Below are 26,191 nucleotides of genomic sequence, written 5' to 3' on the forward strand. Positions count from 1 at the left end.
CTCTCCCTTTCCCTTTGCAAGTGCCCTCAGGTCCCAGATTGGGTTGTGGCCAGCGGAGATTTTTTACATCCCTTTAAGGGTTCTCGCCATTTGTTTTTTGCCACTTGTCCCTTACCTCTCCCATCAAAACCAGCTATGGCTCCAGGTTGACTCATGCCTCTTGTTTAACCATCTGCCCTCCCAAACCCACAAATCTCAGCGTGGAGCAGCTGGTGGTAGAAGAGATTGAAGTCCAGCCGGAATCAGTGGATGAATGTTATCTGGCTGCTTCTATTGGCCATCATCTGGCAGGCTCCTGTCATCCTTATAGAAGTGCCTCCTTCCCTACAGAGAGTACAGAGGTTTTCTGGACTCTCAACGTAAACGGTGAGTACTCCCAGACAGGTTCTTAGGCTCAGGTTGATTAGAAGTATGTTCTCAGTTTTAATTTTTAGAAGGCATCACGAGCCTTTGCATTCTTCTAGCTCCAGGCTGCCCTCTGTCACCTGAACTCATCTCATCAGCACAGACTTGTGGTATCAAATCAGACCAGAGAGGGACAGGGGAGGGATAAGGGCAGAATCTCAGCGACCAGTGTCTCACCTGCAGGAGTTAGTGTAACAGAGCTCTTTTTATCAAGAATAGAATCCTTATATTCGTGAAATTTTGTTGCTAATTTTATTCTTTGAGTAGTCTCTGCCAAGCTCTCTGGCGTTGCATTCATGATTGCAATCTGCTGCATATTTGTAACGCATGTTATATTGTTCCCCAGCTCCGGACTCTTGCCCGTGGGCTGCCTACCTCCCTCTGAAGCATTTAGGTACTAGATCCTGAACATAAAATCTGCCCTTGCCCTGTAATTTCCATGAAGCCAAATATCAGTGTCTTGTTTTTCCATCGTCTAGAAACACCCTTGTGCCTCATCCTTTGTGCAGCAACAAGGAGTCTTCCATGTGTGGGTTATAGTTTCAATGTTTTATGCGATCTCAGTGGTATAATCTCATGGAAACTATCGATCACCTGTGTATCTGATAGTGGTATGGACCTACTTTATGAGCCAGGTCCCCTTGGGTAGCAGTTCACAGGGTGTGGAGATTTAAACCTAGTATGAAATCCTTTTGGGCTATTTTTTTTTTTTTTTTTTTACTTTTTCTTTAGCAGAAGCATTTTATTGTTAGGAATTTGATTCATAAGATCATCTTGAGTGAAGTTTCCGTGGAACAACTAGGATTCATGTGATCCCAGGTTTTGTTCATTCCACTCATCATTCTGATAAAGCAGTCAGCATATGGTGAGAAAAGCCTGAGTATTACAGTATTCTGCTAGAATGCATTTGGGCTATTCCCCAGACTCTGTGGGGAAGATGAATCTTTACCTTTTTACTCAGACTTGGAAGAGAATACTGTGTTAAGGATCTACCAGGGCAGAGAGATCTTTCCTGATGGCTCAGGAAAGCAAACCAAGGAGAATCTGAGAGACCCACCTAGAGGCTTCTGGAATATCCTTCTTAAAGAGCCTATCGTCTCCCTGCCGATATTGTTGTTCCCGTGGCAGTATTGGACCCTGGATTATTAATTTACACAGTGAGGTCTGCTAAGTGTTTCTTGACTTGTCTGAATTTATCCATAGACAATCTTGCTGATCTTGAAGACGAGGAAGATCAATGCATCATCTCTTCCCGGTAAGTATGGAGAAACGTGGGTCTGACAACAGTGGTGACATCTGGTCATCTCACATGAAGAGAAATCGGAAAGTGCTGCCCATGTCTGTTTCTTCCATTCAGACAACCACAAATTGTCCCTGTACCAAGGTTGTCTGTTTTCACCCTTTATGAATCCCTCACAGTTCTAGTAACTTGCGGTCAGTTGAAGCAGGGCTACTGATCAGCCACAGGATTTCTTGTACTCCTCTGTTTTCTCCTTTTTATTAAAACCAGCATGCAGTACTTACCTGTCTCTGGCACTCTGGGTTACGACCTTGGCAGGTATTTCATGGCAAGGAAATTAACTAGGAAAAAAAACTCAGGTCACATCGCAATATCAGTAAACTGGGTCTTGCAGACACAGGATTTCTAGGAGTCCATTATGCTGCCAGAGTTGGTGTTCATTTGCATGAAGCATGTAAATTTCAACAAAATTTATGGTGTATTAGAAGTCACCCTGTGTTGTGAGGACGAGTGTGACATGACTATGTGTCCTGGGGTGGCCCATCTCCTTCCTCTCGAACTCATTTCTTCTCTGTGCTCAGAGCATCTGACGCTCACTCTACCTCACTCGCTCTCCCTCACTCGCTCTCCCTTTCCCTTTGCAAGTGCCCTCAGGTCCCAGATTGGGTTGTGGCCAGCGGAGATTTTTTACATCCCTTTAAGGCGTCTCCCCATTTGTTTTTTGCAACTTGTCGCTTACCCCTCCCATCCAAACCAGCTATGGCTCCAGGTTGACTCATGCCTCTTGTTTCACCATCTGCCCTCCCAACCCCACAAATCTCAGTGTGGAGCAGCTGGTGGTAGAAGAGATTGAAGTCCAGCCGGACCCAGTGGATGCATGTTATCTGGCTGCTTCTATTGGCCATCATCTGGCAGGCTCCTGTCATCCTTATAGAAGTGCCTCCTTCCCAACAGAGAGTACAGATGTTTTCTGGACTCTCAACGTAAACGGTGAGTTCTCCCAGACAGGACCTAGGCTCAGGTTGATTAGAACTATGTTCTCAGTTTTAATTTTTAGAAGGCATCACGAGCCTTTGCATTCTTCTTGCTCCAGGCTGTCCTCTGTCACCTGAACTAATCTCATCAGCACAGGCTTGTGGTGTCAAATCAGACCAGAGAGGGACAGGGGAGCGATAAGGGCAGAATCTCAGCGACCAGTGTCTCACCTGCAGGAGTTAGTGTAACAGAGCTCTTTTTATGAAGAAAAGAATCCTTATATTCGTGAAATTTTGTTGCTAATTTTATTCTTTGAGTAGTAGCAGTCTCTGGCAAGCTCTCTGGCGTTGCATTCATGATTGCAATCTGCTGCATGTTTGTAAGGCATGTTATATTGTTCCCAGCTGCGGACTCTTGCCCGTGGGCTGCCTACCTCCCTCTGAAGCATTTAGGTACTAGATCCTGAACATAAAATCTGCCTATGCCCTGTAATTTCCATGAAGCCAAATATCAGTCTCTTGTTTTTCCATCGTCTAGAAACACCCTTGTGCCTCATCCTTTGTGCAGCAAGAAGGAGTCTTCCATGTCTGGGCTATACTTTCAAAGTTTTATGTGATCTCAGTGGTATAATCTCATGGAAACTATCGATAACCTGTGTATCTGATAGTGGTATGGACCTACTTTATGAGCCAGGTCCCCTTGGGTAGCAGTTCATAGGGTGTGGAGATTTCAAGCTAGTATGAAATCCTTTTGGTATTTTTTTTTTTTTTACTTTTTCTTTAGCAGAAGCATTTTATTGTTAGGAATTTGATTCATAAGATCATCTTGAGTGAAGTTTCCGTGGAACAACTAGGATTCATGTGATCCCAGGTTTTGTTCATTCCACTCATCATTCTGATAAAGCAGTCAGCATATGGTGAGAAAAGCCTGAGTATTACAGTATTCTGCTAGAATGCATTTGGGCTATTCCCCAGGCTCTGTGGGGAAGATGAATCTTTACTTTTTTACTCAGACTTGGAACTGAATACTGTGGTGAGGTTCTACCAGGGCAGGGAGATCTTTCCTGATGGCTCAGGAAAGCAAACCAAGGAGAATCTGAGAGACCCACCTAGAGGCTTCTGGAATATCCTTCTTAAAGAGCCTATCGTCTCACTGCCGATATTGTTGTCCCCGTGGCAGTATTGGACCCTGGATTATTAATTTACACAGTGAGATCTGCTAAGTGTTTCTTGACTTGTCTGAATTTATCCATAGAAAATCTTGCTGATCTTGAGGATGAGGAAGATCAAGACATCATCTCTTCCCGGTAAGTATGGAGAAACGTGGGTCTGACATCAGTGGTGACATCTGGTCATCTCACGTGCAGGGGAATCGGAAAGTGCTGAACATGCCTGTCTCTTCCATTCAGACAACCACAAATTGTCCCTGTCCCAAAGTTGTCTGTTTTCACCCTTTATGAATCGCTCTCAGTTATAGTAACTTGCGGTCAGTTGAAGCAGGGCTACTGATCAGCCACAGGATTTCTTGTAGTCCTCTGTTTTCTCCTTTTTATTAAAACCAGCATGCAGTACTTATCTGCCTCTGTCACTCTGGGTTACGACCTTGGCAGGTATTTCATGGCAAGGAAATTAACTAGGAACCAAAACTCAGGTCACATCGCAATATCAGTAAACTGGGTCTTGCAGACACAGGATTTCTAGGAGTCCATTATGCTGCCAGAGTTGGTGTTCATTTGCATGAAGCATGTAAATTTCAACAAAATTTATGGTGTATTAGAAGTCACCCTGTGTTCTGAGGACGAGTGTGACATGACTATGTGTCCTGGGGTGGCCCATCTCCTTCCTCTCGAACTCATTTCTTCTCTGTGCTCAGAGCATCTGACGCTCACTCTCCCTCACTCGCTCTCCCTTTCCCTTTGCAAGTGCCCTCAGGTCCCAGATTGGGTTGTGGCCAGCGGAGATTTTTTACATCCCTTTAAGGGTTCTCGCCATTTGTTTTTTGCCACTTGTCCCTTACCTCTCCCATCAAAACCAGCTATGGCTCCAGGTTGACTCATGCCTCTTGTTTAACCATCTGCCCTCCCAAACCCACAAATCTCAGTGTGGAGCAGCTGGTGGTAGAAGAGATTGAAGTCCAGCCGGAATCAGTGGATGAATGTTATCTGGCTGCTTCTATTGGCCATCATCTGGCAGGCTCCTGTCATCCTTATAGAAGTGCCTCCTTCCCTACAGAGAGTACAGAGGTTTTCTGGACTCTCAACGTAAACGGTGAGTACTCCCAGACAGGTTCTTAGGCTCAGGTTGATTAGAAGTATGTTCTCAGTTTTAATTTTTAGAAGGCATCACGAGCCTTTGCATTCTTCTAGCTCCAGGCTGCCCTCTGTCACCTGAACTCATCTCATCAGCACAGACTTGTGGTATCAAATCAGACCAGAGAGGGACAGGGGAGGGATAAGGGCAGAATCTCAGCGACCAGTGTCTCACCTGCAGGAGTTAGTGTAACAGAGCTCTTTTTATCAAGAATAGAATCCTTATATTCGTGAAATTTTGTTGCTAATTTTATTCTTTGAGTAGTCTCTGCCAAGCTCTCTGGCGTTGCATTCATGATTGCAATCTGCTGCATATTTGTAACGCATGTTATATTGTTCCCCAGCTCCGGACTCTTGCCCGTGGGCTGCCTACCTCCCTCTGAAGCATTTAGGTACTAGATCCTGAACATAAAATCTGCCCTTGCCCTGTAATTTCCATGAAGCCAAATATCAGTGTCTTGTTTTTCCATCGTCTAGAAACACCCTTGTGCCTCATCCTTTGTGCAGCAACAAGGAGTCTTCCATGTGTGGGTTATAGTTTCAATGTTTTATGCGATCTCAGTGGTATAATCTCATGGAAACTATCGATCACCTGTGTATCTGATAGTGGTATGGACCTACTTTATGAGCCAGGTCCCTTGGGTAGCAGTTCACAGGGTGTGGAGATTTAAACCTAGTATGAAATCCTTTTGGGCTATTTTTTTTTTTTTTTTTTTACTTTTTCTTTAGCAGAAGCATTTTATTGTTAGGAATTTGATTCATAAGATCATCTTGAGTGAAGTTTCCGTGGAACAACTAGGATTCATGTGATCCCAGGTTTTGTTCATTCCACTCATCATTCTGATAAAGCAGTCAGCATATGGTGAGAAAAGCCTGAGTATTACAGTATTCTGCTAGAATGCATTTGGGCTATTCCCCAGACTCTGTGGGGAAGATGAATCTTTACCTTTTTACTCAGACTTGGAAGAGAATACTGTGTTGAGGATCTACCAGGGCAGAGAGATCTTTCCTGATGGCTCAGGAAAGCAAACCAAGGAGAATCTGAGAGACCCACCTAGAGGCTTCTGGAATATCCTTCTTAAAGAGCCTATCGTCTCCCTGCCGATATTGTTGTCCCCGTGGCAGTATTGGACCCTGGATTATTAATTTACACAGTGAGGTCTGCTAAGTGTTTCTTGACTTGTCTGAATTTATCCATAGACAATCTTGCTGATCTTGAAGACGAGGAAGATCAATGCATCATCTCTTCCCGGTAAGTATGGAGAAACGTGGGTCTGACAACAGTGGTGACATCTGGTCATCTCACATGAAGAGAAATCGGAAAGTGCTGCCCATGTCTGTTTCTTCCATTCAGACAACCACAAATTGTCCCTGTACCAAGGTTGTCTGTTTTCACCCTTTATGAATCCCTCACAGTTCTAGTAACTTGCGGTCAGTTGAAGCAGGGCTACTGATCAGCCACAGGATTTCTTGTACTCCTCTGTTTTCTCCTTTTTATTAAAACCAGCATGCAGTACTTACCTGTCTCTGGCACTCTGGGTTACGACCTTGGCAGGTATTTCATGGCAAGGAAATTAACTAGGAAAAAAAACTCAGGTCACATCGCAATATCAGTAAACTGGGTCTTGCAGACACAGGATTTCTAGGAGTCCATTATGCTGCCAGAGTTGGTGTTCATTTGCATGAAGCATGTAAATTTCAACAAAATTTATGGTGTATTAGAAGTCACCCTGTGTTCTGAGGACGAGTGTGACATGACTATGTGTCCTGGGGTGGCCCATCTCCTTCCTCTCGAACTCATTTCTTCTCTGTGCTCAGAGCATCTGACGCTCACTCTACCTCACTCGCTCTCCCTCACTCGCTCTCCCTTTCCCTTTGCAAGTGCCCTCAGGTCCCAGATTGGGTTGTGGCCAGCGGAGATTTTTTACATCCCTTTAAGGCGTCTCCCCATTTGTTTTTTGCAACTTGTCGCTTACCCCTCCCATCCAAACCAGCTATGGCTCCAGGTTGACTCATGCCTCTTGTTTCACCATCTGCCCTCCCAACCCCACAAATCTCAGTGTGGAGCAGCTGGTGGTAGAAGAGATTGAAGTCCAGCCGGACCCAGTGGATGCATGTTATCTGGCTGCTTCTATTGGCCATCATCTGGCAGGCTCCTGTCATCCTTATAGAAGTGCCTCCTTCCCAACAGAGAGTACAGAGGTTTTCTGGACTCACAACGTAAACGGTGAGTACTCCCAGACAGGTTCTTAGGCTCAGGTTGATTAGAAGTATGTTCTCAGTTTTAATTTTTAGAAGGCATCACGAGCCTTTGCATTCTTCTAGCTCCAGGCTGCCCTCTGTCACCTGAACTCATCTCATCAGCACAGACTTGTGGTATCAAATCAGACCAGAGAGGGACAGGGGAGGGATAAGGGCAGAATCTCAGCGACCAGTGTCTCACCTGCAGGAGTTAGTGTAACAGAGCTCTTTTTATCAAGAAAAGAATCCTTATATTCGTGAAATTTTGTTGCTAATTTTATTCTTTGAGTAGTCTCTGCCAAGCTCTCTGGCGTTGCATTCATGATTGCAATCTGCTGCATATTTGTAACGCATGTTATATTGTTCCCCAGCTCCGGACTCTTGCCCGTGGGCTGCCTACCTCCCTCTGAAGCATTTAGGTACTAGATCCTGAACATAAAATCTGCCCTTGCCCTGTAATTTCCATGAAGCCAAATATCAGTGTCTTGTTTTTCCATCGTCTAGAAACACCCTTGTGCCTCATCCTTTGTGCAGCAACAAGGAGTCTTCCATGTGTGGGTTATAGTTTCAATGTTTTATGCGATCTCAGTGGTATAATCTCATGGAAACTATCGATCACCTGTGTATCTGATAGTGGTATGGACCTACTTTATGAGCCAGGTCCCTTGGGTAGCAGTTCACAGGGTGTGGAGATTTAAACCTAGTATGAAATCCTTTGGGGCTATTTTTTTTTTTTTTTTTACTTTTTCTTTAGCAGAAGCATTTTATTGTTAGGAATTTGATTCATAAGATCATCTTGAGTGAAGTTTCCGTGGAACAACTAGGATTCATGTGATCCCAGGTTTTGTTCATTCCACTCATCATTCTGATAAAGCAGTCAGCATATGGTGAGAAAGCCTGAGTATTACAGTATTCTGCTAGAATGCATTTGGGCTATTCCCCAGACTCTGTGGGGAAGATGAATCTTTACCTTTTTACTCAGACTTGGAAGAGAATACTGTGTTGAGGATCTACCAGGGCAGAGAGATCTTTCCTGATGGCTCAGGAAAGCAAACTAAGGAGAATCTGAGAGACCCACCTAGAGGCTTCTGGAATATCCTTCTTAAAGAGCCTATCGTCTCCCTGCCGATATTGTCCCCGTGGCAGTATTGGACCCTGGATTATTAATTTACACAGTGAGGTCTGCTAAGTGTTTCTTGACTTGTCTGAATTTATCCATAGACAATCTTGCTGATCTTGAAGACGAGGAAGATCAATGCATCATCTCTTCCCGGTAAGTATGGAGAAACGTGGGTCTGACAACAGTGGTGACATCTGGTCATCTCACATGAAGGGAAATCGGAAAGTGCTGCCCATGTCTGTTTCTTCCATTCAGACAACCACAAATTGTCCCTGTACCAAGGTTGTCTGTTTTCACCCTTTATGAATCCCTCACAGTTCTAGTAACTTGCGGTCAGTTGAAGCAGGGCTACTGATCAGCCACAGGATTTCTTGTAGTCCTCTGTTTTCTCCTTTTTATTAAAACCAGCATGCAGTACTTACCTGTCTCTGGCACTCTGGGTTACGACCTTGGCAGGTATTTCATGGCAAGGAAATTAACTAGGAAAAAAAAACTCAGGTCACATCGCAATATTAGAAAACTTGGTCTTGCAGAAACAAGATTTCTAGGAGTCCATAATGTTGCCAGAGTTGGTGTTCATTTGGATGAAGCATGTAAATTTCAACAAAATTTATGCTGTATTTGAATCACCTTGATGTTCTGAGGACGAGTGTGACATGACTATGTGTCCTGGGGTGGCCCATCTTCTTCCTCTCGAACTCATTTCTTCTCTGTGCTCAGAGCATCTGACGCTCACTCTCTCTCACTCGCTCTCCCTTTCCCTTTGCAAGTGCCTTCAGGTCCCAGATTGGGTTGTGGCCAGCGGAGATTTTTATACATCCCTTTAAGGGGTCTCACCATTTGTTTTTTGCAACTTGTCCCTTACCCCTCTGATCAAAACCAGCTATGGCTGCTGGTTGACTAATCCCTCTTGTTTAACCATCTGCCCTCCCAACCCCACAAATCTCAGCGTGGAGCAGCTGGTGGTAGAAGAGATTGAAGTCCAGCCGGACTCAGTGGATGAATGTTATCTGGCTGCTTCTATTGGCCACCATCTGGCAGGCTCCTGTCATCCTTATAGAAGTGACTCTTTCCCAACAGAGAGTACAGATGTTTTCTGGACTCTCAACGTAAACGGTGAGTACTCCCAGACAGGTTCTTAGGCTCAGGTTGATTAGAAGTATGTTCTCAGTTTTAATTTTTAGAAGGCATCACGAGCCTTTGCATTCTTCTTGCTCCAGGCTGCCCTCTGTCACCTGAACTCATCTCATCAGCACAGACTTGTGGTATCAAATCAGACCAGAGAGGGACAGGGGAGGGATAAGGGCAGAATCTCAGCGACCAGTGTCTCACCTGCAGGAGTTAGTGTAACAGAGCTCTTTTTATCAAGAAAAGAATCCTTATATTCGTGAAATTTTGTTGCTAATTTTATTCTTTGAGTAGTCTCTGCCAAGCTCTCTGGCGTTGCATTCATGATTGCAATCTGCTGCATATTTGTAACGCATGTTATATTGTTCCCCAGCTCCGGACTCTTGCCCGTGGGCTGCCTACCTCCCTCTGAAGCATTTAGGTACTAGATCCTGAACATAAAATCTGCCCTTGCCCTGTAATTTCCATGAAGCCAAATATCAGTGTCTTGTTTTTCCATCGTCTAGAAACACCCTTGTGCCTCATCCTTTGTGCAGCAACAAGGAGTCTTCCATGTGTGGGTTATAGTTTCAATGTTTTATGCGATCTCAGTGGTATAATCTCATGGAAACTATCGATCACCTGTGTATCTGATAGTGGTATGGACCTACTTTATGAGCCAGGTCCCTTGGGTAGCAGTTCACAGGGTGTGGAGATTTAAACCTAGTATGAAATCCTTTGGGGCTATTTTTTTTTTTTTTTTACTTTTTCTTTAGCAGAAGCATTTTATTGTTAGGAATTTGATTCATAAGATCATCTTGAGTGAAGTTTCCGTGGAACAACTAGGATTCATGTGATCCCAGGTTTTGTTCATTCCACTCATCATTCTGATAAAGCAGTCAGCATATGGTGAGAAAAGCCTGAGTATTACAGTATTCTGCTAGAATGCATTTGGGCTATTCCCCAGACTCTGTGGGGAAGATGAATCTTTACCTTTTTACTCAGACTTGGAAGAGAATACTGTGTTGAGGATCTACCATGGCAGAGAGATCTTTCCTGATGGCTCAGGAAAGCAAACCAAGGAGAATCTGAGAGACCCACCTAGAGGCTTCTGGAATATCCTTCTTAAAGAGCCTATCGTCTCCCTGCCGATATTGTCCCCGTGGCAGTATTGGACCCTGGATTATTAATTTACACAGTGAGGTCTGCTAAGTGTTTCTTGACTTGTCTGAATTTATCCATAGACAATCTTGCTGATCTTGAAGACGAGGAAGATCAATGCATCATCTCTTCCCGGTAAGTATGGAGAAACGTGGGTCTGACAACAGTGGTGACATCTGGTCATCTCACATGAAGGGAAATCGGAAAGTGCTGCCCATGTCTGTTTCTTCCATTCAGACAACCACAAATTGTCCCTGTACCAAGGTTGTCTGTTTTCACCCTTTATGAATCCCTCACAGTTCTAGTAACTTGCGGTCAGTTGAAGCAGGGCTACTGATCAGCCACAGGATTTCTTGTAGTCCTCTGTTTTCTCCTTTTTATTAAAACCAGCATGCAGTACTTACCTGTCTCTGGCACTCTGGGTTACGACCTTGGCAGGTATTTCATGGCAAGGAAATTAACTAGGAAAAAAAAACTCAGGTCACATCGCAATATTAGAAAACTTGGTCTTGCAGACACAAGATTTCTAGGAGTCCATAATGTTGCCAGAGTTGGTGTTCATTTGGATGAAGCATGTAAATTTCAACAAAATTTATGCTGTATTTGAATCACCTTGATGTTCTGAGGACGAGTGTGACATGACTATGTGTCCTGGGGTGGCCCATCTCCTTCCTCTCGAACTCATTTCTTCTCTGTGCTCAGAGCATCTGACGCTCACTCTCTCTCACTCGCTCTCCCTTTCCCTTTGCAAGTGCCTTCAGGTCCCAGATTGGGTTGTGGCCAGCGGAGATTTTTATACATCCCTTTAAGGGGTCTCACCATTTGTTTTTTGCAACTTGTCCCTTACCCCTCTGATCAAAACCAGCTATGGCTGCTGGTTGACTAATCCCTCTTGTTTAACCATCTGCCCTCCCAACCCCACAAATCTCAGCGTGGAGCAGCTGGTGGTAGAAGAGATTGAAGTCCAGCCGGACTCAGTGGATGAATGTTATCTGGCTGCTTCTATTGGCCACCATCTGGCAGGCTCCTGTCATCCTTATAGAAGTGACTCTTTCCCAACAGAGAGTACAGATGTTTTCTGGACTCTCAACGTAAACGGTGAGTACTCCCAGACAGGTTCTTAGGCTCAGGTTGATTAGAAGTATGTTCTCAGTTTTAATTTTTAGAAGGCATCACGAGCCTTTGCATTCTTCTTGCTCCAGGCTGCCCTCTGTCACCTGAACTCATCTCATCAGCACAGACTTGTGGTATCAAATCAGACCAGAGAGGGACAGGGGAGGGATAAGGGCAGAATCTCAGCGACCAGTGTCTCACCTGCAGGAGTTAGTGTAACAGAGCTCTTTTTATCAAGAAAAGAATCCTTATATTCGTGAAATTTTGTTGCTAATTTTATTCTTTGAGTAGTCTCTGCCAAGCTCTCTGGCGTTGCATTCATGATTGCAATCTGCTGCATATTTGTAACGCATGTTATATTGTTCCCCAGCTCCGGACTCTTGCCCGTGGGCTGCCTACCTCCCTCTGAAGCATTTAGGTACTAGATCCTGAACATAAAATCTGCCCTTGCCCTGTAATTTCCATGAAGCCAAATATCAGTGTCTTGTTTTTCCATCGTCTAGAAACACCCTTGTGCCTCATCCTTTGTGCAGCAACAAGGAGTCTTCCATGTGTGGGTTATAGTTTCAATGTTTTATGCGATCTCAGTGGTATAATCTCATGGAAACTATCGATCACCTGTGTATCTGATAGTGGTATGGACCTACTTTATGAGCCAGGTCCCTTGGGTAGCAGTTCACAGGGTGTGGAGATTTAAACCTAGTATGAAATCCTTTGGGGCTATTTTTTTTTTTTTTTTTACTTTTTCTTTAGCAGAAGCATTTTATTGTTAGGAATTTGATTCATAAGATCATCTTGAGTGAAGTTTCCGTGGAACAACTAGGATTCATGTGATCCCAGGTTTTGTTCATTCCACTCATCATTCTGATAAAGCAGTCAGCATATGGTGAGAAAAGCCTGAGTATTACAGTATTCTGCTAGAATGCATTTGGGCTATTCCCCAGACTCTGTGGGGAAGATGAATCTTTACCTTTTTACTCAGACTTGGAAGAGAATACTGTGTTGAGGATCTACCAGGGCAGAGAGATCTTTCCTGATGGCTCAGGAAAGCAAACTAAGGAGAATCTGAGAGACCCACCTAGAGGCTTCTGGAATATCCTTCTTAAAGAGCCTATCGTCTCCCTGCCGATATTGTCCCCGTGGCAGTATTGGACCCTGGATTATTAATTTACACAGTGAGGTCTGCTAAGTGTTTCTTGACTTGTCTGAATTTATCCATAGACAATCTTGCTGATCTTGAAGACGAGGAAGATCAATGCATCATCTCTTCCCGGTAAGTATGGAGAAACGTGGGTCTGACAACAGTGGTGACATCTGGTCATCTCACATGAAGGGAAATCGGAAAGTGCTGCCCATGTCTGTTTCTTCCATTCAGACAACCACAAATTGTCCCTGTACCAAGGTTGTCTGTTTTCACCCTTTATGAATCCCTCACAGTTCTAGTAACTTGCGGTCAGTTGAAGCAGGGCTACTGATCAGCCACAGGATTTCTTGTAGTCCTCTGTTTTCTCCTTTTTATTAAAACCAGCATGCAGTACTTACCTGTCTCTGGCACTCTGGGTTACGACCTTGGCAGGTATTTCATGGCAAGGAAATTAACTAGGAAAAAAAAACTCAGGTCACATCGCAATATTAGAAAACTTGGTCTTGCAGACACAAGATTTCTAGGAGTCCATAATGTTGCCAGAGTTGGTGTTCATTTGGATGAAGCATGTAAATTTCAACAAAATTTATGCTGTATTTGAATCACCTTGATGTTCTGAGGACGAGTGTGACATGACTATGTGTCCTGGGGTGGCCCATCTTCTTCCTCTCGAACTCATTTCTTCTCCGTGCTCAGAGCATCTGACGCTCACTCTCTCTCACTCGCTCTCCCTTTCCCTTTGCAAGTGCCTTCAGGTCCCAGATTGGGTTGTGGCCAGCGGAGATTTTTATACATCCCTTTAAGGGGTCTCACCATTTGTTTTTTGCAACTTGTCCCTTACCCCTCTGATCAAAACCAGCTATGGCTGCTGGTTGACTAATCCCTCTTGTTTAACCATCTGCCCTCCCAACCCCACAAATCTCAGCGTGGAGCAGCTGGTGGTAGAAGAGATTGAAGTCCAGCCGGACTCAGTGGATGAATGTTATCTGGCTGCTTCTATTGGCCACCATCTGGCAGGCTCCTGTCATCCTTATAGAAGTGACTCTTTCCCAACAGAGAGTACAGATGTTTTCTGGACTCTCAACGTAAACGGTGAGTACTCCCAGACAGGTTCTTAGGCTCAGGTTGATTAGAAGTATGTTCTCAGTTTTAATTTTTAGAAGGCATCACGAGCCTTTGCATTCTTCTTGCTCCAGGCTGCCCTCTGTCACCTGAACTCATCTCATCAGCACAGACTTGTGGTATCAAATCAGACCAGAGAGGGACAGGGGAGGGATAAGGGCAGAATCTCAGCGACCAGTGTCTCACCTGCAGGAGTTAGTGTAACAGAGCTCTTTTTATCAAGAAAAGAATCCTTATATTCATGAAATTTTGTTGCTAATTTTATTCCTTGAGTAGTCTCTGCCAAGCTCTCTGGCGTTGCATTCATGATTGCAATCTGCTCCATATTTGTAACGCATGTTATATTGTTCTCCAGCTGCGGACTCTTGCCCGTGGGCTGCCTACCTCCCTCTGAAGCATTTAGATACTAGATCCTGAACATAAAATCTGCCTATGCCCTGTAAATTCCATGAAGCCAAATATCAGTTTCTTGTTTTTCCATCGTCTAGAAAACACCCTTGTGCCTCATCCTTTGTGCAGCAACAAGGAGTCTTCCATGTGTGGGTTATAGTTTCAATGTTTTATGCGATCTCAGTGGTATAATCTCATGGAAACTATCGATCACCTGTGTATCTGATAGTGGTATGGACCTACTTTATGAGCCAGGTCCCCTTGGGTAGCAGTTCATAGGGTGTGGAGATTTCAAGCTAATATGAAATCCTTTGGGGATATTTTTTTTTTTTTTTACTTTTTCTTTAGCAGAAGCATTTTATTGTTAGGAATTTGATTCATAAGATCATCTTGGTAAATGAGAAGAAATCCCATTATATATCAGACTGTATCTGACTTCTTTTTAAATGATATTGGGCATATAAATGTTGACCGTCAGTCAGTTGGTGCCTTTTACATTGGAAGCAGTTTCTTTGCTTTTTCCCATTCTTCCCTGAGGATCAAAGAAGCAGAGGCTTTCTCTGGATCACTGTAGATCACCAACCTGGAAGGGAACACTTGTTTTTGTGCCGTGCTCCTTCCTAGGCCAGCTCCAAGTGCACTGTAAGCCCTTCAGCCCTCCAAACGCCCTCTCAGGTAGTGTGGTGTCTCACAGTGGAGCCCAGGGCACTGAGGCTCAGCGTGTCCCTTCACTTGCCCCAGACTCCTGGCCACCGGCAGGTGGGACACTGACCTCTCCTGGGCCTGACTCCCTAGCTCAGGCTGTGGCGTCTCCTCTCAGCAGTCGGACCATCAGTGACTGAGAGAAGACGTTGCCCACCTTTTCCTCTTTGCCCTGAACCAAATGATTTGCAACTATCTTAATCTTCAGCAGAAAGTTGCCAGAGGGCTGCGGAGAACCCCTGTGTCCCTCACTCAGATCTGCCAGCTCCAGATGCCTCTGTGCACTCTGTCCCGAGAGCAGAGTCAGCGGCTCCTCCAGCCCCTCCAGGTGGAGCCGCAGCTCCACGGGGCTCTCTCTGGAGAATCAGCCAGGGTGAGAGATCACGCCTCTCCCCATCTCCTGCCCTCAGGTCACCTGCTATCCTGACAGGTCCAGGTAGACCTTGAATTTGGCTGTGCTGAAGCCATTAAAACTGTGGAGCTCTTTCTCAGAAACACTGACAGCCGGGTGTGGGTTCCTGTGAAGAGGATGAGTGAGGCTCAGCCATGTGTCTCAGATATGTTTCTGAGATGGTTTGAGTGTGTGATTTGACCCAGTCGTGGGAGTCCATTGTTCACAATGGGCCAGGAAAGGCCAAATCCCCACAGATGGATTGAGATGAATGAATAGAATATCTAAAGTATACAGGGATCCATCCTGTGTCCTGATTCTCATGATAACCTGAGGACAGTGTGGATAGCTGTTATGCAGCCATGTGGGTACAGGTAGTCAGGTCTACCCCATCCTCTCTGTACAAGGAGAAACCCTGCAGAAACAAAACAAACACTTGATTTTTAAATTACAACTTGATCTTCCATTGGAGGCTTTTCCCCACACTAACAATATTTGGCAGTATTGTTGATGTTTGATACAATGTTTGGTTATTTTATATTCTGTCACTGCAAAGAATATTCAAAGCATAGGTTTAATAAAACCCATTCTCAAGAAAAGACAAATAAAATTAGATGATGAAATTACACAATGATAATTAAAAACAATCCTAGACATTGATTCAAAATAACATTGGAGAATAAGGGGATACATAGTTTTGACAGTTCTTTCAACCACCAAATATTGTACAGGGATTTTCCCTTCAGCCCAATGTGAATTATCATCAAATCTGATTAAGTGTCCTAAAATATGATGATTAACGATTAATGAACTTCGCTTGGTGGAAATATGAAGGGTACACCAGACTGAGAGAAGTGCTTTTGGCAAAAGCCGTGGAAGCTCACAGAGGCTCCTGGTACAGGGCTGGGGTCAGAAAGGGGCCAGCCTGAGTCCTAGGAGGATTTGCAGAGGGAGCTGTGGGAAGTGATGTTGCAGAAGAAAGAGGGACTAGAGACAGGAGCACTGGAAAGGCGAGTGAGGAGGTAGATTTGTGTAGCAGGGAAGGGAGGATGAATTTCCATAAACTGAGGAGCACGTGATGAAACAGGATTGGGGGTGATAAGACAGGTGACCTTTGAGAGTGTGGAGAGGACTGAATCAGAGAAAGCAGTTAGAAGGAGGTTGGATGAATCTTTGATGAGAGTCAGACACAGATGCTCTCTGGAAGACGAAGAGATGACAGACACATGAGAGACAGTTAAAGAAACAAACCTTGTGAGGGTGCGGTTGCACAAGAGGGAGGTGAGAGGAGAGCAGGCCCTGGCGGCTGTGACCTCACATGAGCCTGGCCTGGACCAGAGGAGGGTACTTCATGTCTTTGGTTAGCCCACGTCCAAGGATATGTACTCATTTGACAGTAGACATATGAGCAGATTTCATTAGGAGCACTGTCCAGGCACCAGTGGAGGGACGCGTATTGAAGGAGTGTACATACACTATCTCTCTAAAGAGACACAAAGGTGTTTCCAACGGGGTCTCAGCCCTCTTGTCCACTCGTTCTAGCTGCTATACCATCCATCCCCACTCTGTCCCATGTGGGGATAGATTTTATTCTATATATACATGTACGGGTGAGCGGAAGGGTAGACAAAATTTCAAGCAAGGAAGTTGAGAAGGGTCTGGAATGTACTGTATTTTCTCAGCTCAAATTCTGGTGGTACCTGAAGCCTTCAGGCCATATGCCTCTCCCTGTTCTTTTATTCCTGTGGGTAGATATCAAGAACTCTTTCTCCCCCATGCCTAGAGGCTTGTCGAGAACCTTCTCTCTAGGCTACAAGACTAAGGCTAAGAACAGAATAAGAGGCTTGACCTCCTGTGTCACCCAAACCCTCTAGACTCAAGTGGGTGAACTCTCATTTCAAGAAATTGCAGCCCAGCACCTGCCTTCTCAGCGCCCCAGTCACAGCCATAAATATGACATCTTCACAATGATCTCTGCCTTTGCTGTCTGGGTTATTGGTCGGTTTCACTCTTGGGCTAGGACAGCAGAAATGGGTGTCTGGGAGGGCTTAGCAAGAAAAAGCTTCCATTAGTCCCACTGAGCCCACTTTACTTTCAGGTGACACCTGGGAGGACTGTCACCAGGGACCTGTGAGTTTCCCAGGGTCAGAGGTGCCAACTTCACAGGCACAGCTTCAGAAAAGCACCCACGTGACCGATTGTCTGCAGTGGCAGCTGGACCAGCATTTCGACTGTGGTGACAGCAAAGCCATGCTGGGTCTTTCCTCCACCAACTGGGGCTTTACCTCCAACCCTGATTCTGGAAACCAAGGACCACTCTTTCTAGGTAAGAAAGAAAAGGGGATTAGAAAGCTCTGGTCCATGTGCTGGTCATCACAAAGCTGTGGGTGGAGGAGGCAGAGTACCTTTCCCACGCCCGCGGTCTGCCCAGTTGAAACCGGTGACACTCTGACAGAGTGAGGTGATCAAGAGCCTGGGACTTAGGACAGCTCAGCCTCAGGCCCTGGTTCTGCAAATTCCTGCCTGTTTACCTGAGCCGAGTTATTTATCTTCCTAGGTATTTGCCTCTCTCGTGCCTCATCTGAACTCTTGAAAAATTCTATCTCCTTTGCATATTGGTGGGAATCTTAAACAATATAACGTCCAGGGCCTCTGATTCACTAAAATTTGTTTGATCCCCACTAGGAATATATAATATCTAAGCACTGTGTCTTTCTGGTGCTTTAACACTTACCAAATGATCGCACAATGGTTGTTTCCTCTACGGCAGCATAAGCTCTATGGTCTCCACTTTCTCTGGACCCCATCTTCCCCTGCTTCCTCAGAGAGTAGCTTGGCCAGTATTTTCCTCTCCTTTCACCGTCTGTCATCAAGGCAATTTACTCCCGTTGGGTGCTCTCAGTTAGCGGGTATCAGCAACATTCAATAGGAGTGTCAACACTGGCCCTGCAACTCAGTCCCATGTTTGCTCTTCACATCCAGTTTCCTTTCCTCAGTTTCCCCTCATTTTAAAAGAACGCGCTGCCCTCATTCTTGAAGTGCACCCATCATTCTCTTTTATGACACTCCGTTTAATTCATTCTCTCCACTCATCTCCATGTCCGTCTCCTAGTTTTCATCTCCTCCGAGTCCACCTCTGCTCAAATTTCCTTAAAAGAGCTTTCAGACCCTCACATCCATTTCATCTGGGACGTGTTCAGCCTTCCCTCCTTTGCTCTCCACATCCTCCACTGGAGCCTGGTGCTGCCTGGCGCTCTTCCCTCAGGCCGTGGCCTCATCTGAGGAATGAGGAGAGACCCAGGTCCTCAGGTGGCGCTGAGATGAGAAGGAGCCCCTGTGGCAGCGTGGAGAGTCTCATGGAAAGTGCTCAGGGAGGGCAGGGATGCGGAGCGGGACAAGAGCCACCAGGTCTTGTGTTTATTGTCTTCTCTTCCCTCTTGTCTCTCCTTTTCTTGTGCTTGGCCTCCCACATTCTCAGCCAAGACTGAACTCCACTGGCTCAGTGACTCTGTTTCCTGCTCACGTTCCATGGAGACCTGAGCATAAATCCAGGCCTCACAGCAGATTTTGCAGCAAAGGGTAGTTTTAATGCCCTTTACGTTCACACCCCGTCACACTGTGACTCCCCCCGGCCCCCACCCCTTATCTCCTAATTCCTGTCACCAAATGAGCTTCTTTCTCATTCTTCTTCTTTTTCTATTTTCTTGTCCAAATTCAACTCATAAGGAAGCCAATAGAACGATCCATTCAATAGCTCAAATCCTTCATTCTTTTATTCCATCACAAACATACTCACTTGTGAGGTTTCTTCCAATTTTATCATATTGTCTATGCCTTATTTAAATTATGTATAAATATCATATGTAGCCTGTTTAGATATATATGAAGTGCATATTGATGCACATTTAAAAGTTTTCCAATTTAGACTTCCCCATTTCTTTTCTGTCATGAGGTTTTCCTTCAGCTTTGACTTTGCTTCATCTCTTCCCTCCCACCAGTACAAACTGCATCCTGTAGGAGTTTCTTGCCTTTGTCTTTTCTACCTAGGAATTTTTTGTTGTCAGCCATTTTATTTTTCTTGCTCATTTATGGCACTTGGAAACTTGTTTGCCCTGTGGCACACTTAACAATACTGGGAAGTATAAGGAAGATCAGCAGAAAAGAAAATATAAAAATATCTCCATTGTCTTCACCTACCCATGGGCTTTCAGATGGGCTTTCTGGTTCCTGGACACTTTCTGTACCTGATGTCCTTCTTGGGTGAAGGAGTGAGTCTTTGTAAATCATGAATAACAATGGATCCTGTTGGCTGTGGTTTTATCTTCAGAGCTGGATGCTTCCATCAGAGTGAAGAACCCTCCCAAGCTGGAAGGTGAGGGCTCCACAGCAAGCACACATGAGCATCCAGTCTGTAACAAGATTAAAGACTTAAGTGTCCTGAAACAGAAGATTACCAGAAGAAAACTGCTGTTTGGCAAGTGGAGACTAGCGTGCAGATTCCCGGGCCTTCAGGCTTAGGGTCCGGAGGTAACCCCGTGCGCTTCTTCCTTGTGCTCTTTGTCTGCTGTGGCTGAATCCCCCACTGACGTTTCTCTTCCTCGTGTGCTCACTCAGCAGCTGACACTGCCTCTGCGTGGTCCTTCCTCTCTTTTCCATGAGGGCGGCCACCCTGCAGTGCCCTCCGTCTCAGTCTCCTGTTTAGACTCTGACCACTATGTTTTCCCACTGCTACCATCCTCATATGCCCTCTGACATTTCCTATTAGCCACAGGAAGCCCAGATCCATGGTCCTTCTCACCAGAATAGCAGCATTTAGGCCACTGAAAACATTGGCCTTAAGTCACACACATTCTTGGCTTCTTCCCCTTACTTTCCCTGCCCCTGCCTCCAAGTCCACTGCCTCTTCCTTTCAGGATCATGTCTTAAGGAATCACTTGCACGTGAGTTGGCTTCTGGAGAAATGAACCTAGGACAGCCCTTACCCCTCAGCTTATCCACCTGAATAAGAAATCCCAGACTGAAGGAAAAAGCCTTGATTACTAAAATAAAACAAGAACCTGGGTCATAGGTGGGAGTCTGGACTGGCCTGAGTCATGATTCCCTTCAGCCTCTGATAGGCAGAACTTTGCTAATGTGCAGGGGGCTTCCAGGAACTCACTGGAGCTGGCATTAGGTGGAGGACAGTAAATGGCTCCCTAAAGGGACATTGGGGAAAAGGAGATACAGAAGCCAGGATTTCAAAATACAGAGAGCATGAGATGGACAGGCACTCAGACCTCTCCAGTTTTACTCACATTATTCCTTCCCCATATTAGTAAAAGCCCAGAAAAATGAACTGAGTTGAAATTTGAGGCCAGGGCATGTAGGACAGCATTGGACTGAATTAACTTTGGGCCACATTTATGAAGACCCAGGGAGATACACAAGAATACAAGATAATCATTGCTTCAGACTATCCAATTGAGAAGGCCAATTATTCATAGGAGAATAACAGAGAAAGACCAAAAGATCTTTAGGGCCAGTGGAGAGAAGTCCATATTGGACTAGAAGGAGAAAATAAAAAGAGAGATGTGAAATAGTGCAGGCCTGGTGAGTAGTTCTAAATTGTGCTACTGTAAAACGAACACAGGTTGAGTTTTGAGGTGACATGCATGCCTTATCCCAAACCAAGGAAATTCTGGTTTTAAAGTTCTGGGGATGAGGTTTGGATATCAGTATCTTTCAAAGCCCTGCTAATATGCATCAAGGATTAGAAGGACTGTGGATCTGATAGGATATAAGTAACCAATATGGCATGGCCTATGAGTGGCTGCTTCCTAAAAAATCTGAATATCGACAAGTAAGGGAATTTGCATTCTTCTCTCAACAGAAATATTTTGTACACCCTGGCGAAGAGGAAAGAGAAGAAAAAATAGACATAGATAGCTAAGTTAGATACATAATCACTCTGGATTCAGTGTCTCACAATTTTCATAGTACAAGATACAATAAAACAAACAAACAAAATTATATAGACCCCAATGTATAAAATCAACCCTCCCCTTACCACAAGAATAAAATTCAGTATTTCCTATTCTACTGTTAAAATGCAACTTGCAGTTAGCTATTCACTAAACATGTTCACAGCCTACTAACTGGCTCAGGACAGCAGGTGCAACAAATTTTTTTTCATCGAATATAGTCTTTATGCCAAAACCGCATAATGAATGTTAGGCCTTATCCTGCCATATTTGTCCTTTTACATACCCTTCTATCAGTTCAGAGAAGTTGCTCGGTTGTGTCCAAATCTTTGCGACCCCATGGACTGCAGCACGCCGGGCTTCTCTGTTCATCACCAACTCCCAGAGCTTGCTCACATTCATGTCCATCGAGTTGGTGATGCCATCCAACCATCTCATCCTCTTTTGTCCCCTTCTCCTGCCCTCAGTCTTTCCCAGCATCAGGGTCTTTTCTAAGGAGTCAGCTCTCCACATCAGGTGGCCAAAGTATTGGAGTTTCAGCTTTAGCATCAGTCCTTCCAATGAAAATTCAGACTGATTTCCTTTCCAATGGACTGGTTGGATTGCCTTGCATCCCAAGGGACTCAAGAAAAGCATCAATTCTTTGGCACTCAGCTTTCTTTATGGTCCAACTCTCACATCCATACATGACTACTGAAAAATCCATAACTTTGACTAGATGGACCTTTGTTGGCAAGTCATGTCTCTGCTTTTTAATATGCTGCCTCAGTTTATCATAACTTTTCTTCCAAGGAGTAAGCATCTTTTAATTTCATGGCTGCTGTCACCATCTGCAGTGATTTTGGAGCCCAGAAAAATAAAGTCAGCCACTGTTTCCCCATCTGTTCGCCATGAAGTGATGGGACCGGATGCCATGATCTTCGTTCTTTTGAATGCCTAGTTATAAGTCACCCTTTTCCGTCTTCCTTCACTTTCATCAAGAGGCTCATTAGTTCCTCTTCGCTTTCTGCTGTAAGGGTGGTGTCATCTGCATATCTCAGCTTATTGATATTTCTCTTGGCAATCTTGATTCCAGCTGTGCTTCATCCAGCCCAGCATTTCGCATGATGTACTGTGGATAAAAGTTAAAGAATCAAGGTGACAATATAAAGCCTTGACATACTCCTTTCTCAACTTGGAACCAGTCCGTGTTCCATGTCCAGTTCTAATGCTGCTTCTTGATCTGCATACAGGGTTTTCATGAGGCAGGAAAGGTGGTCTGTTATTTCCATCTCTTTAAGAATTTTCCATAGTTTGTTGTGATCCACACAGTCAAACGCTTTGGCCTAGTCAAGAAAGCAGAAATAAATGTTGTTGTGGATTTTTTTCTATACAGTAGCTTAAAATACTAGTAGAGAATCTTACTTTGAGAAAAGTTTGAGAAAAAGGTGATGAGATTTTAATATAACTAAACTGAACGCTCTTTCACTTCAGAGTTTTATTTGTTGAGATGTCAACGATATTCCTCGAAATGCCTTAAGGCAGATTCAGCATGAAATAACCTTCATAACATTTTGGTGTCCATGGGATGCAAATGGCTTGACACAAAGTTAAACTCCCTGCTCTCTTTTTGGGAATTTTATTTTGAGTTTCCCCTCTTTCCATTCATCCCTCAGTCTCTTTGGAGCAGGATTTCCCTGGAATGCCTTATTCCTGTTCAGGAGGATGACCAAACAGCCTCTATTAACTGTTGACTCCTCCAGATTGGAGCTTTCCTCTCCTCCTCTCCCTTCCTGCAAATATATAGGAAGGGCCTGTGGCTTGGGCTGTCAGTAACAAGTCATGTGGTCTTAGACCCTTGAAAACATAGCTCCTCCTCTGTCAATTATGGAAGTGGACTTAGATACATTCTGAGGTCCCTATTGGTGCTCACATCCAGGACTCTCCAGGACCCTGCTTCTCCTGAGAAGGCAGGGATGAAGAGGTAGAAGAGGGTGTCTTTCTCAGTTGAGGATCCTCTGCTCCCATAGCTGTCTGTTTCTAACTGTGTATCAGGGATGCCCAGCACGTCCATCCCTGAACGTGTGGGAAAGCATACAGATGAAGGGGATTCAAGAGTCCAATGACTGTTGAGGATTGAGTGGTGGGGATCCAGTTAAGACTCTGAAGCAGCTCTGAGCTATCACCAAGCACAGGTGGGGTGAGGACAGGGTTCCTCAGATGCTGCACCACAGGCTCGATGAAAGTTTAAGGAGGTATTCCTTCTCAATCATGGATCTCGCTTTCCTCTTCAGCCAACCTTTGGCTCTCCCTTCAGCTCGTCCTGTCAACAGGAGCTCTGTCTGCCCCTGGCCCCAGTCACCATGTGGCCATCCCTTCAGGCTCAACAGGGCCTAACGAAGACTCACGTTTCTTCTCTCTCTCTTTCACAGATATCAATTACTTTAGGAACTAAGATAAGATATTGTCGATTTGAGAAACCACACTATAAAATTACCTTTTCCATTTGATGAAAAAGAATCTACAACAGCAATTCAATTTAAACCTCAGCAACACTGGAGGGATCCTTTCCTGAGAATGAACATCCCAACCAACAACCACTGTCCACACTCCAAGGGACAGAATTGATGCGAGTAATCCCGGTCATCAGCCTCCGAATGTGATCCTCAGTAAGGTGATCAATGCTTTGATGGACACACAGTTTGGAAAGACCTTAATGCTGCTCCTCTAAATAGTCGTCCTCCACACACCAGCATGGGAACAATTGGAAGAAGACAGCATATCAACCCGGTCATTCTTTGCCACCAGATGGACTGTGCTCAAAGCAGACAGCATTTACTGCGCATTGTTCTTGCTGAAAGTGTTTATCCTGTGTTTAATACTGAGGTAGATATCAGATAACTGCAGAATTGAGACCTTTGAACTAGACAACTGGCCTGTCTTTCTTCAAACGGTCGATGTTTGCACCAAAAAGACAACAAAAAGGAGAAGAGATGTTTTAGGTCCCAAAGGACTAAAAAGATCGTGTTGCTTTATCTCTTTAGTCCTTCGGAACCTCAAACATCTCCTCACCTTCTTGTAGTTGTCTTTGACGGTCGTGACATTGACTTCTTTGCAGAGGACAGGTCAGTTGTCTACTGAAAGGTCTCCATTTTGCAGCTGTCTGATCATTGCCTCATGATTAAATTCCGGTGAACCCTTTTTGCCAAAAACACCGTCTAGTGAATGCTGTGTGCTTCCGAGTACAGCCTGTTTGGAGGCTAAGAGTGTCCACTTTACCTGTCCCCACTGTTATTATTTCAGCATTGAACACTGTTATGCAGAGGCTTATAAGATCTGTTCTTGAAAAGACAGGCTTTTGTGTGTGTAATGAGCAATTTGATTAGTGGTATTTGAGGGTGTATCAATATTGTATTCTATGGTGCTCTTTCTGTAAAAATGTTACCACCCTTTATTGATCCCTGATGTGTGTCAATTATATGTGTGGTATTGCCAGCTTTGTGCTGTGGAAAAGACAATCCCTACCCCTAACATATAATTAAAAACATTTTTGTGTTTCACTGCAGACTTGTGCTTTTTTAAAATTCAGTGTTATAATCCATGATTTTCTTGCATTTATTTTTAGTTGGAGGATAACTGTTTTCCAAGGTAGTGCTGGTTTCTGCCACACTACAGTGGGAATCAAACATAAGTATAACTATGTCCCCTCCTTCTTGAACCTCCTTCCCACCCCTCCCCCATCCACAATCCATTATTAACATGATTTTTTATAACCTAGACTCATGTGCTGTGCTGTGCTTAGTTGCCAGTTGTGTCTGACTCTTTGCAACCCCATGGACTGCAGCCCACCAGACTCCTGTGTCCATGGGGATTCTCCAGGGAAGAATACTGGAGTGGGTTGCCATGCTCTACTTCAGGGGATCTTTCCAACCCAGGGATCGAACCCAGGTGTCACCATTGCAGGTGGATTCCACCAGGGAAGCCCAAGAATACTGGAGTGGGTATCCTATCCCTTCTCCAGGGAATCCTACAAAACCAGGAATCGATCCGGGGTCTCCTGAATCGCAGGCAGATTCTTTATCAGCGGAGCTACCAGGGAAGCCCCTTTGTTTCTCCTGTTCAGTTTGTATCTTAAACTCCTCTCACATCTTTTTATCTATGTTTCCCATTTGTAGTAGATTGTATCTTCTGGGTTTCTTTCTCTGTTATTTTATTTCCTTTGTGTATGCATATTTGTGTCTGTGTGTCTTTTGCTGGGTATTTTGGAAGGCCTGGATAGGTAGTTAGTGCACTAAAAGTTTTTTGACACGTTAGTCTTTTAGTTAGTCCTTTAGTATTTTGTCACAATTCTAATATTCGAAGTATATGTTTCAAATGTTATATATCAACCAACTTTTTACTACTGTGATGCTGGAGGACATTATTCTGCTTTTTCTTCTGTCTTTACCTACCTTATAGTATTATTTCAACCCAATGAAATGTATACCCTTTATATACTATATTTTTCTTACCTATTTTTGTTAATGTGCTACATGGTAGGGTAGATGTAGGAGCTAGAGGAGGGGCCCACTGGGTCCTTTTGACCCCCTGGTGGCACAGGATGGCTGTCCCACTCTGGGAGTACTAGCAGCCTCCCTGCAGAAGTTTGAGGGTGTTCCTAGGCTGCCCCCAGAGCAGGGCCCACGACACAGTGGTTTAAATCTACAATCCCATATATTCAGTGATGACCAGATGTACATAACTCATAGTTTCCTGTCAATTCTTGATGAGCAGAGTTCATCTTTAAAGATTTCTCATGATGGACTGAGGACTCCTTAAGTTTGATATATTTAA

The 26,191-nt window shown here is 44.5% G+C and overlaps 1 protein-coding gene across 1 annotated transcript; it reads left to right on the plus strand.

The window, feature by feature from the left end:
• Nucleotides 1-1,916: 1,916 nt before the first annotated feature.
• On the plus strand, nucleotides 1,917-24,972 carry LOC148778178 (NBPF family member NBPF4-like). The gene is made up of 6 exons (XM_088835010.1): nucleotides 1,917-1,963; nucleotides 3,759-3,926; nucleotides 4,721-4,887; nucleotides 17,518-17,745; nucleotides 19,747-19,946; nucleotides 23,791-24,972. Exons 1-5 carry the CDS (start codon nucleotides 1,917-1,919, stop codon nucleotides 19,935-19,937), a joined length of 801 nt encoding a protein of 266 aa, XP_088691136.1. The 3' UTR covers nucleotides 19,938-19,946; nucleotides 23,791-24,972.
• The last annotated feature ends 1,219 nt before the right edge of the window (nucleotides 24,973-26,191 follow it).

Source organism: Moschus berezovskii, chromosome 4 (genome assembly GCF_049115385.1).
Source record: "Moschus berezovskii isolate FMDL1 chromosome 4, NW_MosBer_1.0, whole genome shotgun sequence".
NCBI lineage: Eukaryota > Metazoa > Chordata > Mammalia > Artiodactyla > Moschidae > Moschus > Moschus berezovskii.

What these genes read in the sequence shown, in the direction of transcription:
- LOC148778178 (XM_088835010.1), top strand. Translation starts at nt 1,917, where the DNA reads ATGCAGTACTTACCTGTCTCTGGCACTCTGGGTTACGACCTTGGCAG. An exon ending in CTGGGTTACGACCTTGGCAG is followed by an intron (nt 1,964 to 3,758) that starts GTATTTCATGGC and finishes TCCTTCTTAAAG; the next exon opens with AGCCTATCGTCTCACTGCCG. An exon ending in CCAAGGACCACTCTTTCTAG is followed by an intron (nt 17,746 to 19,746) that starts GTAAGAAAGAAA and finishes TTTTATCTTCAG; the next exon opens with AGCTGGATGCTTCCATCAGA.